This window comes from Geotrypetes seraphini, chromosome 12 (assembly GCF_902459505.1).
Source record: "Geotrypetes seraphini chromosome 12, aGeoSer1.1, whole genome shotgun sequence".
NCBI classification, from domain to species: Eukaryota; Metazoa; Chordata; class Amphibia; order Gymnophiona; family Dermophiidae; genus Geotrypetes; species Geotrypetes seraphini.
In genome coordinates, this window is record NC_047095.1 from 56,785,484 (window position 1) to 56,802,561 (window position 17,078).

The window sequence follows — 17,078 nt, forward strand, 5'->3', positions numbered from 1 at the left end:
CTACTTACAATGTAGGCCAGCATTTTGCTGGCCTACATTTTAAGCTTCTCTACTAGGGAGACGCGTAGGGCCGCCTAGGTTCAGCCTAAGGCCCTTAGACGAGCTTAGGCATCTTGCGGGTCTGCCTAGGCTCCTGGAGGCGCCTTCAGGCCTGCCTGGGGAGCATTTTTTTAAAAAAAACGTGCATCCCGATTGGCTGATTAGACAGCCGTAGGACGCCTAAAATCGGGATGCACTTTGGAGAATCAGGGCCCAAATGTCTACTAGAGCTGGCCTGCTGGTAGACAGTTGCTCACATCCCCATTAGGCACATCATCACGTTTGACGTTTTTACAAGTTCCCGCGGTGTTCTCCAGCTCATTTCACAGTCTCGCACTGCATCGCGGTAGCACTGGACTCTGTTGCAATTGCTTTTTTGGTGTTGCTTTTTTTCATCATTTTTTCTTTTTTTAAAATCCCTTGTTGTATATATTCTTTTGATCACGTTCTAATTTTGGTGTTTTCTGGTACTCGTTCTTTTCCGGTGCTAGTGTTTATCCGTATTCCTATTCGTTTTCTCTGCTTCATGTAATGATATATTTTTATGCTTTTTCAAACATATGTTGCTAATTCAAGTGGTATTTTATTTCATCCTTTTTTGGTTTTGGTTTTAATCCCTTTGTAGTTTTTCCATTTTAAGTTTGGCTCAGCTAGTTGTACCTTACATCATTGTTTGTTTTTTAAACATATTGTCTACAGTTTCCTTTTGGGAGTTGTACAATTATTATTTAATAATAATAATAATAATAACTTTATTTTTCTATACCTCCATAATCTTACGACTTCTAGGCGGTTCACAATAAAGAGAGCTGTACAATCAGCAAATTACAATCTTAAAAACCAATGAATTATCTTATTATTTTTTATTAAAAGTTTGCTTTTAATATCTTTCCCTTAGTGCCTACTTTACAGAATTACCCTTAATATAAACAAGCCATTTGTCTATATTAGCCATGATTAGAATAATGGCATATCCATGTATATTTGTCCTTAAGTTCTATTCTGTAACTATGTGCATGTTTCCAGTAGCAAGTGATGCCCAGGTCTCAATGTGTGTTTCCCACACACTTTGGTATGTACAATTTCCCTTTTGGTTCCCTACCTCTTTTTCCCTCTCACCATATTGAGCGTGGCCTACGTTCATCACTTGTGCCCTATTCATCGTTATATCTGAGAAGGAAAAACTCCTCAATGGTAGACATTTTTTTCAATAAATATCAAGGTTGGCCTGCAACTTTGTCCAAGTTTTTAATTTTGGCCCACTGTGTATTTGAGTTTGACACCCCTGCTTTAAAACAACATGCTGTCGAACTTAAAAATGAATCATCTGGAGCCAAAATACTGAGACCATAAAAGGGTTAATGTTCTGATGGTAAAATATTCTTTTTGGTTGCATTATTTGTAGAATTTGACAATGCAGAAAATCTTCTAGCAGCAAACCCTGAGGCCACCACCATAAGCATTGATGATCCTAGCAAGAGGCCTAAGAATCAGCGGGGACACCCAGGAGCCTCTAGAAGGCAGGAGGAGGATGAATTATTGGGGAATGATGACTCTGATAAAACAGAGGTTAGTTATTTCTCCACTTTGAATTTTCTCAACTACATTTCCAGTCTTTGCTTTTAGTCCTTTTTTTTTTTTTTTACCAATGTTTTCCTAAATTTTAGTTTAACTTGATCGCTGTGCATGAAAGTTGAGTAGCATGCATGGATATTTAGCCAGCATGGGGGATAGCTGTGATGCTGTTTAAAACGCTTAGGGCTCCTCTTACAAAGGTGCGTTAGGGCCTTAATGCGCAGAACAGTGCGTGCTAAAATGCGCGCTTGAGCAGGCGGTAGTTTTTTGGGTAGCGCACGCTAATCCGGTGCGTGCGCTAAAAACGCTAGCGCACCTTTGTAAAAGGAGCCCTTAGAGCCATATTCTAGAAACGACGCCTATATTACGCACCGCTAATTGCGGCTGCCTAGCAACACTTAATTTCAGGATTGGCACCTAATTTTTTTTAATGGACTTAATCAGTGTGATAATTAACCACACCAGTTTTCAGTCCAAAAAAAATTAAACATTTTAAGAATTTGACACCAAACTGTGTTAAACAGGTGTGGTTAACTTAGGCATCATTAGGTGTCCAAGATACTCACCTCTAAATTAGGTGAGTGAAAAGCTGGCCTAATGGGCGCTGCCTTACTTTAGGATGCCTAAGTCTGCTTAGGCGATGCTAGGCGTGATTCTATAAATGACACATATCGGTTGATTGATAACCGCTCCAAGAGGATCCTACAATATAGGCGCCATTATAGAATCTGGCCTTTAGCGCCTACTTTACAGAATTACCCCTAATATAGACAAGCCATTTGTGCATACTAAAAATGATTAGAATAATGTCATATCCATGTGTATTTGTCCTTAAGTTCTATTCTGTAACTATGTGCATGTTTCCAGTAGCAAGTGATTTGCAGGTCAGTGTACACTTGGATAGGGTCTGGACAGGACACATATTTACACATGTAACTTATAGAATACTGTAAATTACACGTGTATTGTCTGAAGTACACATTTACGTAAGCTCTATGGCTGGCATAATTGTTTGTACCTATGTGAGTATATGCCCAGTTATGCTAGAATTCTATAGAGTATAGGTGTCTATATGTTATGTTTATAAAATCACCCCTTTATTTTTTATGTGGGCAAAGGTCTAGTAGCTAAAACTGGACTCTCTGCAAGCTATGGTACCTTTTTTGGACTAATGTAAGAATTATACAAGCAGATATACATGAGCCGAGAACAAACAGTTTCAGTCTCAGATGTGTTTTCAGAGCTCCTCTAGAATATCTCTGATGGTTAGGATTATAAAACAGCTTGCATAGAATGTATTTTACAATGCACATCTGCTTCTACTTGCTGGAGAAAATAGCAATTCAAGTGACATTAGGACGGGATTGTTACCCTTTTCTTCATAACTTTACAGTAACATTCTAAATAGATTTTACATTTCTTTAAAAAAATAGAGAATTGTGCTTAATAGAAAGGGAGACAGGAAAACTCTGGGTAATTTGGCTCAGGAGAAAGATGTTTGGCAAGGATTTGGGGAGATTTGCAGCACATGACAATTTGTCTGATATTCCGTTGTCTAATGATCCATCATTCTTCCTTTCAGTTGCTAGGTGGACAAAAGAAGAGTGCCCCCTTCTGGACATTTGAATACTATCAGACATTCTTTGATGTGGACACCTTTCAAGTCTGTAACCTTATCAACAATAATTTAGAGTAGTCTTACAAGCTATAACATTTCATTAGATTCATCCATGAAGTGTTTATTGTTAAGGCAAATACTGTATTTTTAAAAGTGATGTTCTGATCCATATTGAAAGTGGATTGAATAATACTTAGACTGGTGGCTCTAGGTGTATAGAATATTTTCCCCATATTCTATACACCTAAAGTTGTATATGTATATCAACTCCTATTTGACAATTGGAGTTAATTGTAAGTTAGGCACACAGCACAAGGTGTTATGTGCCTTGTCAAAGGCACATAGCTAAAAGTTGTCATGGTTAGGGGGCAGATTCTGGGCATATTTTCAAGTTGTTTGTGTTTTTTTACGCATGTCCAGGCATTTAGGTCAAGGAAACCCTGATATAGGGTGCACCTAAAACTTGGGATGCATAGTGATGTTTAGGTGGTGCTAAGACAATTCTGTATAATTTGCAGAATTTTTATAGAATCACGCTTGCCACTGTATTAGTTGGTGACAATATTTTAGGCAGCATATAGAATTGGGCCCTTAGGCCCATATTCTATAAACAGCACCTTAAGTTAGGCATCTAGCTTAGTGGAAAATGCCATTTAAAAGCATGTTTTTATAGATAGTAAATTAATAGCTATTAATTTACTATCTATAAAAACGTACTTGTTATAGCATATGTGTTGTTGTTGTGTGGTCATTACCCCGAGACAGTGAAAGGCAGCAGCCTCCTTTCACCCCCTAAATAAATTTAATAACAATGTCACATTGTTATTAAATACTAGTCGTGAAGCCTGTTACATTAACGGGTGCTAGAATAGATGTCTGTCTGTTTTTCTTTCTTTCTATCTGTCTTTTCCTTGGCCGCTTTCTGTCTGTCTGTCTTGTTTTCTTTGTCTCTCTCTCTCTTTGGCCGCTGGCTGTCTTTCTGTCTGTCTCTCTGGCCCCCTGTCTGTCTGTCTTTCTTTCTCTCTCTCTCTCCTTGGCTGCTGTCTGTCTTGTCTTGTCCTTCTTTCTTTCTTTCTGTCTGTCTCCTTGGCCACTGGCTGTCTGTCTGGTTTTGTTTGGTTTTTTTTTTTTTTCTTTTTCTCTCTCTCGTTGGCCTCTGGTTGTTTTTTTTTCTTTGTCTCGTTGGCCTCTGTCTGTCTGTTTTGGTTTTCTTTCTTTCTCTCTCTCATTGGCCGCTGTCTGCCTGGGGTTTTTTTCTTTCTCTCTCTTTCGTTGGCTGCTGTCTGTCTGGTTTTTTTTTTTCTTTCTCTCTCTTGTTGGCCTCTGGTTGTTGTTTTTTTGTTTTGTTTTCTTTGTCTCGTTGGCCTCTGTCTGTCTGGGGGTTTTTTTCTTTCTCTCTCTTTCATTGGCTGCTGTCTGGTTTTATTTTTTTCTTTCTCTCTCTCTCGTTGGCGTAAGGCCATCTACTTTTTCCATGTCTGCCCCTTCGGTCCCCCAAAAGTGTTTAGCATTACTCCTGTGCTTCTCACCTCTGTGGGATGGCACCAGCATGGCAGACAGCTGTGTACAGAAGAATTGTTGCAGTAGATGTGGGGCCTTGTGTTCATTCAAGGCCTTATGTTGGTTGCAATGAGTCATCTTTAGACCCATTGTTTCAGTGTTGCCATCTATGGCACTGTTGTGGAATTTAACAAGTAGGTTTGGGCTTCTGAAAAAGTTTAACTTTTATCACAGGAGATTTTTGATTAAGCATTTGCACTCATTTTAGCAATGGTTTTATTTTCTTAGGTCCTAGACAGAATAAAAGGGTCTATTTTGCCAATACCTGGAAAAAATTTTGTCAGATTGTACATCCGGAGTAATCCAGATCTTTATGGCGAGTATAAAATAAGAGATATTTAATACTGGTTTTCATGAGTTAGTGAATTTATGTATAAGCATATGAAATAAAATCTTGCCTTGAATTTAACATCTTCAGAAAGTAGGAGAGCCAAGAGTTATTATTTTCCTATGTGTCCCTGGTCTAGGACCCTTTTGGATATGTGCCACACTGGTTTTCGCAGTTGCTATAAGTGGAAACTTTTCAAACTTCATAAAGCATCTGGGAGATCCAAATTACCACTATGTGCCTGAATTCAGAAAAGGTTAGTACAGATACACCTCTTATTCTTATTTCAGTGAAACTACTGCAGTAATTTGAAACTCTTTAGGTGACATGTACTTGCCTGACCTTTTAGTTCCCTACTGGAACTGCTCTCCAGAAAACACATTGCCTTAATAGTGCTGCTGGGAGAAAGATATATCAATGCTCAGATCCCAAAATAGAGAGCTTAGCCATGCATCTTTCTTACAATTGTGTACAGCAGTGTTTTTCAACACGCGCTACATGTACCCTTGGGGGTATGTGGCATGGCCGCCAAGGAGAATATTCCCTGCCCACCTGTCCATCGAAGCCATGCTGCAACAGCCGGGGATCCCTCCTTGCTGCAACCAGAGACTCATGAGAAGGTTCCGGGTCAGCTATGCAACGTGTGAGTTGCTGTCTGTGTCCCTGCACAGAGTGCTGCTGGGGGAGGAGGGAGCCAGTCCGACTCCAATGAAGTAACAGGGTTAGCTTTGGAGGTGGGGGGTCGTGCAGCGGGCAGGGAGGGATCTCCAGTGGTGGCGGCCAGGCTGCGTATCCCCAACAAGCAGTCCACATACCGCGTGTTGAAAAACACTGGTCTAGGTGAGAAGTGATGAGGGTCTTGGCAGTGCGCTCAGAAAGATGTTTTTATCAGTGTTGTAGAGAAAGAAATGACAGGTTTTGGCAGTCTGTTAGATATGTGAAGAGAGAGATGAGTCAAAAATTACTCCAAGGTTGTGAGCCGCTGAGATAGGATGATGGTGGTGTTCACAGAAATAGAGAATGGGGGAAGAGGAGAGACAGGTTTAGGTGGAAAGATAAAGAGCTCAGAATTGGCCATGTTTAATTTTAGATGGTGGCAGCCGGACTCAATCAGTGCATCAGCTCAGAAGGAGAATTTTCTGCATAAATTTTGATGACCATATTACTACGTTGTTTTCCGCATCACTCTCTACATGTGATACATTGGACATCTTGGACACCTGAGGAAGGAGTGTTTCTCCGAAACACGGACCGTGTAGGGTCCATATTCCATGTATATGAGAGCCATTTTTAAAGGATTACAAATTTATATGGTTTTTAAATAGATTCCTGGCCTTGTACATTTCCATCTGCAGTCTCTTCTTGTTTTCGGTGTTTGCTTTTTACTGCAGATTCGTTGGATTTTTCTTTGTTTTGCTTTGGAGACATCCAGATAGCAATGACAGACAAACAGGTTGAAACCAGGGATTGAATGTCAAGATTTTAGGTGTAGAGAGAGATCGAGATCTGTGAGTTGTCGGCATTGAGATGATATTGAAAGCCATGGGAGGAGATTAGAGCACCAAGGAAAGAATTGTAGATGGAAAAATTAAGTGGTTCCAGGACAGATCCCTGAGGTACACTGACCAACAGCAGAATGGTGGTAGAGGAGAATCTACCACAGCATATGCTAAAGGTGCAATGGGAAAGATAGGAAGAAAACCATGCAATAAGAGTCCTGAAATCCAAGCGAGGACAGTGTATTGATAAGTAGGTGGTGATCTACTGTGTCAAAAGCTGCAGATAGATCAAGAAGAATGAGGCTGGAGTAGAGGCCTTTGGATTTGGCCAGGAACAGGTCATTGGAGACTTTCATAAGGGACAGTTTCTGTAGAATGAAGAGGGCAAAAGCCCAATTGAAGCAGGTCAAGGATAGCTTGAGATGAAAAAAAAGTCAGGACAACGGTGAACATGTTCAAACAGCTTGGATAAGAAGGAGATAGGACGATAGTTGGAAGGGGTAGGTAGGGTCCAGCAAGGGTTTTTTGAGTAGTGGTATAACAGAATGCTTGACAGTGTGTCACAGTTGTGGTGGAAAATGATAGGTTGAGGATATTGCAGATATATAGGGGTGACAATAGGAGAGAGAGTGATAAGTAGATGGGTGGAGATGGGATCAAAGGTGCAGGTGATAAGTTTGTAGTAGGAAAAAAAATGTGTAGTTTCCGCCTCAGTAATTTCAGAAAAGGAAGATAAGGTGGCAAGAGATGAGTTTGTGGGGGAGGGTATAGCAGACTGAAGGAGGTGGTTCAGTTGAGAACTCAAAGTTGGAGGTGGGGGGGACCTTGAATAAGGAGTTTAGTGTGGTAAAGAGATGGCAAGGGTTTGAGCCCCTCCCCTCTATCCTCTGCCCCCATGGGTCTAGCATCCATGTCCCCTTTCTCTTCCCCCATTTGCAGTCCAGCATACATATCTTCTCCCTTCCTCCCCCCTCCCACAGGTTCAGCATCCATGTCCCCTCCCCTCCCCTTTCTTCTGGGCATCCCAAAGTAGCAGTGGTAGTGACAGCTGGCCAGTAGAGGCAGCTCTGAGAACAGGCTGCTTGCCACCTGCCGGCGCCATGCTAAGCAGGAGTGCCAGTAATTTGACTGATTGCAGGTGGCCGTTTTGTATTCCACCATGGTTCCTGAGGAAGCGGCATGATTCCCTGAAACTGAGCTGGTTGAACCTTAATGTTTGGAGACATTAAAATAAAATATTAAAAAAACTGAAAAAGAACTTTCATCTCCACTAACGCTGTGGAGCATTTAAAGTCGTGCATGGATACAAAACTTCAGAAGAGTTAAGTTCAGCTTTTTCCATGCCTTTTTGAATCTGTTCCTCTGCTGGTTTGGTTGCGGGTAGGAGTGCTGTTTTACCAAATTGTATCTTTAAATGAGTTTAACACAGTTTATTATTTTGCGTTGTTAAGCAATAATTAACGCACACAGTGTATGCCTATGATGGTGTGTGGCTAAAGTAAGAGCAAGGTCTCTGCCATTAAAAACCTGGCTTTGGTTAAGCAATGGAGCTACGGCTCTGTTGAGCTGAGTTCCTCAGAGTTTACTACCTCACACTGAGGTTACATTACACTATTATATTATAATTATGATTATAATTAGTACAGTTTGGTGTTTTTGCAGCTCTCCTACCTGCATGGTTTGACTTGTGCTGGTTTTTAAATTGACTTAACGTTTATAAATGTGAAATAATTCTAATGTAATTGCACAGATTACCTTCCATAGCACACTAATTTTGTATGTGCTGCCCATTTCATTTTATAAATTAACAAGGTGACACAATTTTGATTGCCACAAAAAAAAACCCCACATTAAAATCCTTTACAAAATCTTGCATTTTATCTATGTAATCTTCTTCTGTTTCCAGTGTCCATAGCAGCAACAGCAATCTATGCATATGCTTGGCTGGTTCCACTGGCTCTTTGGGGATTCCTGCTGTGGAGAAACAGCAAAGTTATGAACATAGTCTCCTACTCCTTTTTGGAGATTGTGTGTGTCTATGGATATTCACTTTTTATTTATATTCCAACAGCGGTGAGTATGTAATAAAAATCAGTTTATACAGTGAACTGGTAATCTAATATAATAAAATGCTAGGCCGCGCATGCGCACTAAAAAAAACGTGTTCCCTGATCCGTCCCGAAAACACGAGTGCGCATGCGCGCGTTTTACGTCATCACCTACTCTCCACCTTGCGCCACCAATCACTGTCATCACCTGCTCTCTACCTCGCGCCACCGATCACTCCTCCTGCACCATGCCACGCCAGGCATGTCCGCAACCGGCCTCGAGCTCCTGGGGGCCGGCGGCGCGAGCCGCCCGGCGGTGCAGTGCTGAGGTCCCGCCTTCGCCCTACACGGCGCCGCCAGACCCGGCCCTACACTGAAATCCGCGATCGGGTTGCCATGGAAACCTCGCTGCAGCCTCGCGGCTAGGTAGGGGGACAACAATCGCGCTTATGTTCAAGCCGCCGCCATGACTCCTCTCTCGAACCGCACCAGGATCGAGAGAGGAGCTGCGGCGGGGGCTTGAGCATAAGCGCCATTGTTGTCCCCCTACCTAGCAGGCGGCCTTACTCACCCGGCCCCACCGTTCCTTCCCTTCAGTTCAGCTCCGCCTATGTTAAAAGGAGCTGCTTTGAAATTGGAGCCCTGCCTCCACCGTAACACATTCCTTCTGTCGCGGTCCCATAGGTCAGAGAAGGGGCGGGACCAAGGCAGAAGGGAACGTGCTACGGCTGTGGCAGGCCTCCGATTTCGACGCGGCTCCTTTTAACATTGGTGGATTCACTGCACTTGATGGAGGAAGGGAAGGAAAGGTGGTTGGGCGCTGTTGAGCCCCTCTTTGCCCTTAGAGCCTCTCCTAACTGCTCCCTCCTGTCTCAGACCACTGGGGGGAGGTGCCTGTCTTCAGCTGCCGGGATGGAGGGAGGGAAGAAGAAAGAAGGGGCCCTGGCAAGCGAGTTATCAAAAGCCAACCATAGCCTGGGACCCCTACATAATATGAATAATGACCAGACAACAAAAGGTAAGAAAAATAATTTTATTTTCTGTTTTGTGATTACAATATGTCAGATTTGAAATGTGTCTTGAGGGAGGCTGCCGCGGCGGCTTTGGACAGAGGGGTACCATTTTCGTGGGAGCCGGCCTTCGGAGAGGCTTGGAACGCGGGGACGGATGCGGGAGGGGCTGCCGCTGCGAAGGGCTTTGGTGGGGGAGCCAGCCAGACCGCAAGTGTGGGGACGTTGTAAGCGCGGATTGGTCAAGGAGCCGCCGCTGCTGAGGCTTTGAAATTGCTCTCCCACCGTCACTCCCTCCCGCCCCGGCTCTGCCTCTGCCCCTGCCCAAGTTCAAAAGCAGGAGACATCTAGCACCCGTTAATCTAACGGGCTTAAACACTAGTAGAACATAATCCACTATAATAATTCCCTTAGCGTGCATGCGCACTTTAAAGTTGGTGGGTCCGCGATCCAAGGCGCCGTGCCCACGCATGCGCAGTGCCTACCTCAGCTGATTTCATGATCTCCGTCGCCGGCTGACTTCTGACTACGCTATGCTTGCCAGCTTCCCGACCCTGTTCCTCCGAAACCGGAGATGGGGGGAGGGAAGAGAAGCGAAGCCAGCAAGCACAGTGTTATAGCCCCCGGAGCATAGCTGAAGTCACTTCCTGGCTAGGGTGATATTGAAGGAAGATAAGGCAGGGAGGGAGGCTTCAACTCGCTGCTCCTGCTTGCTTCGGGCCTTCCTCACTGCCGGATCATGCTTTCGCGGAAACAGAAAGTAGGTGGGACCCAGCAGCGACAAAGGACCGAAGCAAGCAGGAGCAGCGAGTTGTGAATGCTGCGCTGCCGACAGCTGTGTGAGACCCAGGAGGGGGGAGAGCGGTGAATGAGAAATGCTGCCGACGGCTGTGTGAGACCTGGGAAGGGAGGGGCGGGGAATGAGAAACGCTGCCGATGGCTGTGTGAGACCACGCGGGTGAATGCTGCAGGGGAGACAGAGGGAATGAGGGAGAAGGAAGACCAGGGAAGGGGGGAAGAGAAATGCTGCTGTTGCACAGGGGGGAGGTAAAAGGAAGGGAGAAGGGCTACTGTTGGACAGGGGGGGCAGGAAAGGGGTGCTGCTGGACAGGTGGGAGAGACAGAAAGAAATAAATACAGACAGACAGCAGGCAGGAAAGACAGACAGGGGGCCAGGGAGAGAGACAGAAATAAAGACAGACATAAAGAAAGAAAGAAATGCCTAAGTCTATACATCTATTCTAGCACCTGTTAATGTAACGGGCTAAAAACTAGTTAGGTAAGAAAATATGTATTGTTCTGTCGAGTCTTCTTAGGGCTGGATGCACTAAACAGGGTCAGTAAGACTGCATGGGTCTGCTGCGGTTTGATTTTTGGCTGATTCCAAAAGAGTAATTCATGCACATACAAGTTTGCATGCAAATGATATGAGCGGAGGTTTCTCGTAATCCCCATTCAATCATGGCCTTAGGCTTCTCCCCTTCTCTCCCAGGATATAGAGGGAGGAGTTTAAGGCCCTGATTGGCTTGACAGGCTTGATTGGGAGGTTAGGTGTCTGAGCCAGTCAGGGCCTTAGACCCCTTCCCGTGCATCACATGATGTTGTGTTGATAAAAACTTATAAACATTAGAGGCTCTGGTAGAAACCCGTTTACAAAGTATGTATTCTTCCCAATTAATATTTCCAAATTAATAAAGTCTCTTTGCTTATTTGTAAATGGGTTTCTACCAGAGCCTTTAATTCAATAGCATAATTAAATGAAATAACTATTTCTGAAGTTTATAGGGACGGGCGGGGACGGAGGGGATTCTCACGGGGATGGGTGGGATTTCTGTCCCCGCACAACTCTCTATCTTCAACCATATTTCATTTTACAAAAAAGATGGCATTTCAGCAATCTTTTAAATGTCACCATGTTGTATATATTGCGGAAGCCTGTTCCATTCCTCTGGACCAATGCAGGAGAACATCCCCTCCCTTTATGTTTGAAGTCTCAACTTATTTCTTGTTGGGATCCACAGATCCCAATGTTCAGAGGAACGCAACTTGGGAAGTGCAATATAATACTCCAGTCAGTTAGTATATTATCACTGACTGAAATAAAGTGACTTGCCCAAGTCCCTATACATGAGGGACTTTATGAGAAGATCAGTTTAATAAAAATGTTTATACCTCAGAAGTAATTTCATAGATGCTTCAGGAAGGAAATTGTTTTTTTCTGTTTTACCATTTAGAATGAATCATATACTTGAGCTGAAAATTGTCTATCTTAACTGTAGTTTCAGCTTATTTTGTATAAAGGTTTTATCTGTTTTATAACGGTGCGTCAGAAGATCATCACAATAGAGTGAGCTGAAAGTATATGTTCTCTTGTGCAGGTACTATGGATTATTCCTTTGGATGTGGTACAGTGGGTTGTAGTTGTATTTGCCATGTGCCTTTCAGCGTCAGTATTAGTCCTGACCTTTTGGCCAGCAGTACGAGATGATGATCGGAAAATTGCAATTGCTACTATAACAACTATTGTTCTGCTTAACATCCTGCTTGCTGTTGGCTGCAGAGTAAGTAACATTTTTGTTTCTTATTAAAATGGCAACACCACCTCAATTTTTGTATTATTTTGCATCTTAAAAATCCCAAATCCAGCCAGCCCAATAGTAATGCTTCATATTTCCATGAGGAGGCCCTAAATTCATTTCCTGGAGCTAGCTGGGCAGGCTAAAACTTTCACAATTCTGGAGGGAGTAAGGGGACAAGGGAAGAAAGCCCCCAAATAACTTGGCAGTGACATCCTGAGGCCAGATTTAGGGTCCACTTTTCTAAATTTGTGTAGTAAGTGACTGAGGACTGTCTCTGGAACATCTGGGTTGAGATGAAAGGAATACAAAATAGGGGAACTAACTCAGATAGTTATTAATAAAGGCTCATGGCATCAAAAAGCTTCCAAACCATCCACCAAAAGAATCTCTTTTCAGCTCCCTCCAGGAACTCTCTGCTCTTCTCCAGCTAAACGCAATAGAACCTATTCTCTGCAGAAGAGAGGTTGGGGGTTCTACTCCAAGTATTTCCTGATACCAAAAAAGACTGGAGCCCTTCAACCAATTTTAGACCTCAGAGACCTAAACAATTTTTTTTCTGAAGGAAAGGTTTTTTGTACAGTCTCTTTAGGAACCCTTCTACCTCTACTGGAAAGAGGAGATTGGCTTTGCTCTCTAGAATCTCAAAGAAGCATACACTCTCACAAATCCATTCTACCTAAAAGAAGGTTTTTTCGTTTTAGCTTTATTTAGCGCTGCAATGCTGGCCGGTGACCTTCTTTTAAACAGGCAATTGCTTTATACCATTTTATTGTGGTTTTTTACAAACCTTGTCAACCATGGACCCCTGAAGAAGGTGTGTTCTCCAAAACACGGACCGTGTCGGGTCTCTTGGTTTGTAATAAGGTGGTAATATTTAACTGCATTAAATATTTGGTATAATAAACATAGCCTGCAACTTGTACATACCAGTCTGCAGTTTTCTTTTTGCTTCTCGCTTGCCGTTTTTGCACTGCAGACCCTGTTGGACTTCTTTTATTGCCTGCCCTGAAGACATCATTAGCCCACCAGGGCCTTTACAAGGCAAGCCCAGGGAGGACCTTAGGGAGGAGGGCAGCATGGTAGGTGGCCTGTAGGGGGAGTGGCTGGCTTGCAAAGACATTAGTGGAGGTGGGGCCAGTTTCAGTTATGGTTCCAGTCAAAACCAAGCCATGAATTTTGGCCACAGATTTGTTTTCAGCTAGAACAAAAAACTGCCAGTTTTGATCGGCCTCTAGCATGAGATCCATTATCTTCACAATAAGCAAGCCATCTAGCTATTTATATAGTCTTAGTCCATTTCCTGACAGATGTAGCTTACCCTTAGGAAGTAATGCGGTAACCACTGTCAGGTCTTATCTTTACCCCATACAATTATTTTCTTTATTTCTGTAAAATATGCTGCACAGTACAAGTGCTGAATTGTTGAGTTTTCAATGTACATCATACTGAACATTATTTAGATAGATAGATATATGAAATAATTTCTTTATTGTTCATTTTATATAGGTATATTTTTATGATCCATTGGAGAGCAATCACAAAATTATTACACTTAATGACACAAAGATGGTGACAAAGACACATTAACTACTTAGGTAATTACTTCTATTTTCCATTCTGTTTTTTTCAAAATGGAATCTCTCCTACAATAATCTTGCTAACTTAAAGAATACATCAGACTTTCCTGTTATTAAACTGCATTGGTTGGTTGTTGTTTAATCTAGTAGTTGTATTTGGTTTGTATGTATGCATGCATTTGTGTTGTGCCTTGCTGCACATGCAAATATTATGTATCAGTGGCGTACTGCATGGGGAGGGGGGTGGTCTGCCCTGGGTGCGGACCATAAGGGGGTGCGCCCAGGGTTGGAGTCATGGTCTGGGAACTTCACTGCTCTGCTGGCATTGAGCCTTCCTCTCTGTCGGGTCCTGCCTTCGCAGAAGGAGGAAGGCCTGAAGCCAGCAGAGCAGTGAGTTAAGACTACTAACAAAGAGAATGCTCTGAACAGGCTTCTTACAGCCCGCCGGGGCCTTCCCTCTGCCGCATCACTTATGATGCAGCAGAGAGAAACCCTAGCAGAGCAGGCCACAACAAATCTCACGGTGGGGATTGGTCAGGTCTGGAGGTGCTGCACAGGGGGATGGGAGGGAGAGATGGAAAAGTGCTACATGGGGTTAGGAGGGAGGGATAGAATGCTTTAGCACAGGGGGGAGAGGATAGAGGAAGAATTGTTGAACATGGGGTGGAGAAGAGGAAGGGAGTACAACAAAGAGGTAGAAAGGAGTGAGAGGGAGAAATCCTGCATATGGTAGAGGGGAGGGAGACATGCATGGAGAAGAGAGAGGAAAAAATGTTAGACATAGGGTAGAGAGCAGGGAGAAATGGTGCATAGGGAGAGAGAAATATATTTCTCATTATAATGGAGGGGAGGAAGGGAGAGATGCTGCATGGAGAAGAATAAAGAGGTTTGACCCAGGGCACAAGATTTGGAATTACCTTCCAGCCTGCTTGTGACAGATCCCATTCTACCTTCAGTTCAGGAAATCACTAAAGACGCATCTATTCTAGCTGTAATCCAAGACATGAACTCTGTTAACTGATCCTTGCTGTTACTGTTATGAATCCTTATTAATCTTATGTAAGCTGCAATGATTCCTTGCTGATAATTGTGGGTTATAAGAAACTATGATATGGTATGGTGTGGTGCTGCTGAATCTGGTTAACTTGAACTTGTATATTCATAACATAAACTGGTTAAGTTGATGTCACTGTAAATAGATAGTTATAGTTAGCAGGATTTCTTAGACCTACTATTTGTGCTGAATGGCTTTTCTTTAACTAGTGTAGATAGTAAAACTAGGCACCTAAATTTATTTGATTAGCAGGGGGATAATTTTCATCTAAGAAAAACTAAAACACTTTTCACTCCTTCACTCCTATTGGAGATTCTCAACCCAGTCCTTGAGCCACTTAACCAATCATAGTTTTCAGGATACCCACAAAGAATATACATAAGATAAATTTGCATGCACTACCTCCATTGTATACAAATTTATCTTTAGGATATTCACTGAAAACTTGACTGGCTGTCCCTTGGACTGGGTTGAGAACCCCTGATTTATAGTGGCTGAAGTCTGCTTGGGTCCTGCCTGGTGTAGATTACTGAAATCTGAAACAAATGCTAAATAAATGCTTCTATTACTACTACTTATCTCTGTCCTTAGTAGGCTCACAATCTAAAATTGTTGTTGTTGTTTTTGTTTTTCTTGGGGGGGGGGTTATACCTGGGGGCAATGGAGTTTTAAGTGACTTGCCCAGGGTCACAAGAAGCTGCAGCAGGAATTGAACCCAGTTCCCCAAGATCTCAGTCCGCTGCACTAACCATTAGGCTTTTCCTCCACTCTAAAAAATTGTATCAGAATGATGAATGTAAATGATAAAATCTTTATTTTTATAAATTTTCACCCTGTTTCCAAAACAAATGTTCTTTATTACGATTGTTTTCTAGGTACACCAGGTATAGTTGCGCTGGAGGAAATTAAGATCAAGACCCTTGAACGTATTTGATAAAGAGGAGCTGTCGAGCAGTTCTGTTCACTAGTGAGTGGAAACGCTGACCTGGAGGACAATTAATTAGGCACAAAATGGCTGATCACGGCATTACTCCTCTTAACTTTAGTTCTTCATTTCAGAAGTTTCGGATGCTATCTTTTATTTGGTGTTTTATTTACTTTTAAATAAAAACATACAAAATTCAGCTCTATGTTAGCAAGGATTAGTGTGTTAAATGATTTAAAATATTTATAATATCCTAGAAAAGGATACTGGATAACTTTATCAAAATGTAAACTCTTTAAAACATCTGAAAGGAAAGCAAGTATTTCATAGAACCTACTACTGTCATCCATAGAAATTTGAGTGGTTGATCATTCAATTTTTTTGTATGTGTGTTGGTTAGTTTCTTGTCTTTTGGGGGGGGGTCTATTAATTTTTAGGGTGCTTTAGGCATCCATCTCTACTGGATTAAGGTGCCATGAGCTTTAATTTACAACTAAGTGGAATGTTCCTTTTTATTTTTATAATTTCTACTAGCCCAGTTATCATGTTGGTCTAACTGAGAGCTACAACACCCAGTGTGGATGTACCCTTATTCCAGCCAATATGTGTGTGTGTTGAGTAATGGCTGCTATGCCTTCCTCCCAGGGCTAGTGAACATTGCTTCCATAGCATCCTCAGGCCTTTGTTGAATAGGAAATTAAATACCAGACTTCTACACAGCAGTATACGGCATTGTCATTGAGCTACCAGGCTGTGTTTAGTTTTAAAACTTGTTAAATATTTCATTTGCCCTTTGTCTACTGTGTTAATTTTTAAGGGAACATCTTTTTTCTTTTTAATCATATAGCTTCTATATAAAGGATAACAATAAAAGGTATAAGTCAAAATAGTTGTAGCACTATTATTTTTGCATCCTGCAATTGATTCCTGAGTCCAGTTTTGACATCAATATGTAGGAGGAAGGGAGCTCCATATTAACACTAGCACCTTCTGTCTTTCTTGGGAATGCAGGTGAGCAGGATCACCAGGGGAATTATTCATGCTTCTCAGCCATAATATTAGCACTGTGATGAGGAGTGGAGAAAGGACAGTGGATAGCTGCACAAGAAATCTCATGGCACTATATGTTTTTAAATTGTTTATTAGCAATAGGCAGGTGCAAAAAATGTGAATAATCTTTTAAGTACAACAGGTTTACAAAAAGAAATTGGTACCAAAATTATCCTTTATCAATACCATTCACCCTACAAGAAACTACTTTATTTT

At 42.3% G+C, this 17,078-nt stretch overlaps 1 protein-coding gene across 2 annotated transcripts in view; it reads left to right on the forward strand.

Annotated features, from left to right (window-relative positions):
• YIPF1 (Yip1 domain family member 1) overlaps positions 1-16,699 on the forward strand; it is a 36,553-nt gene extending 19,854 nt beyond the window's left edge. For both annotated transcript variants that reach the window (XM_033917144.1, XM_033917146.1), the window contains exons 3-10: positions 1,445-1,608; positions 3,197-3,277; positions 5,021-5,108; positions 5,260-5,376; positions 8,526-8,692; positions 12,056-12,238; positions 13,763-13,851; positions 15,763-16,699. In XM_033917144.1, coding sequence (XP_033773035.1) covers positions 1,445-1,608; positions 3,197-3,277; positions 5,021-5,108; positions 5,260-5,376; positions 8,526-8,692; positions 12,056-12,238; positions 13,763-13,843 — 881 coding nt within the window. In that variant the 3' untranslated portion in view covers positions 13,844-13,851; positions 15,763-16,699. The remainder of the gene's footprint in view (positions 1-1,444; positions 1,609-3,196; positions 3,278-5,020; positions 5,109-5,259; positions 5,377-8,525; positions 8,693-12,055; positions 12,239-13,762; positions 13,852-15,762) is intronic.
• Positions 16,700-17,078: the final 379 nt, after the last annotated feature.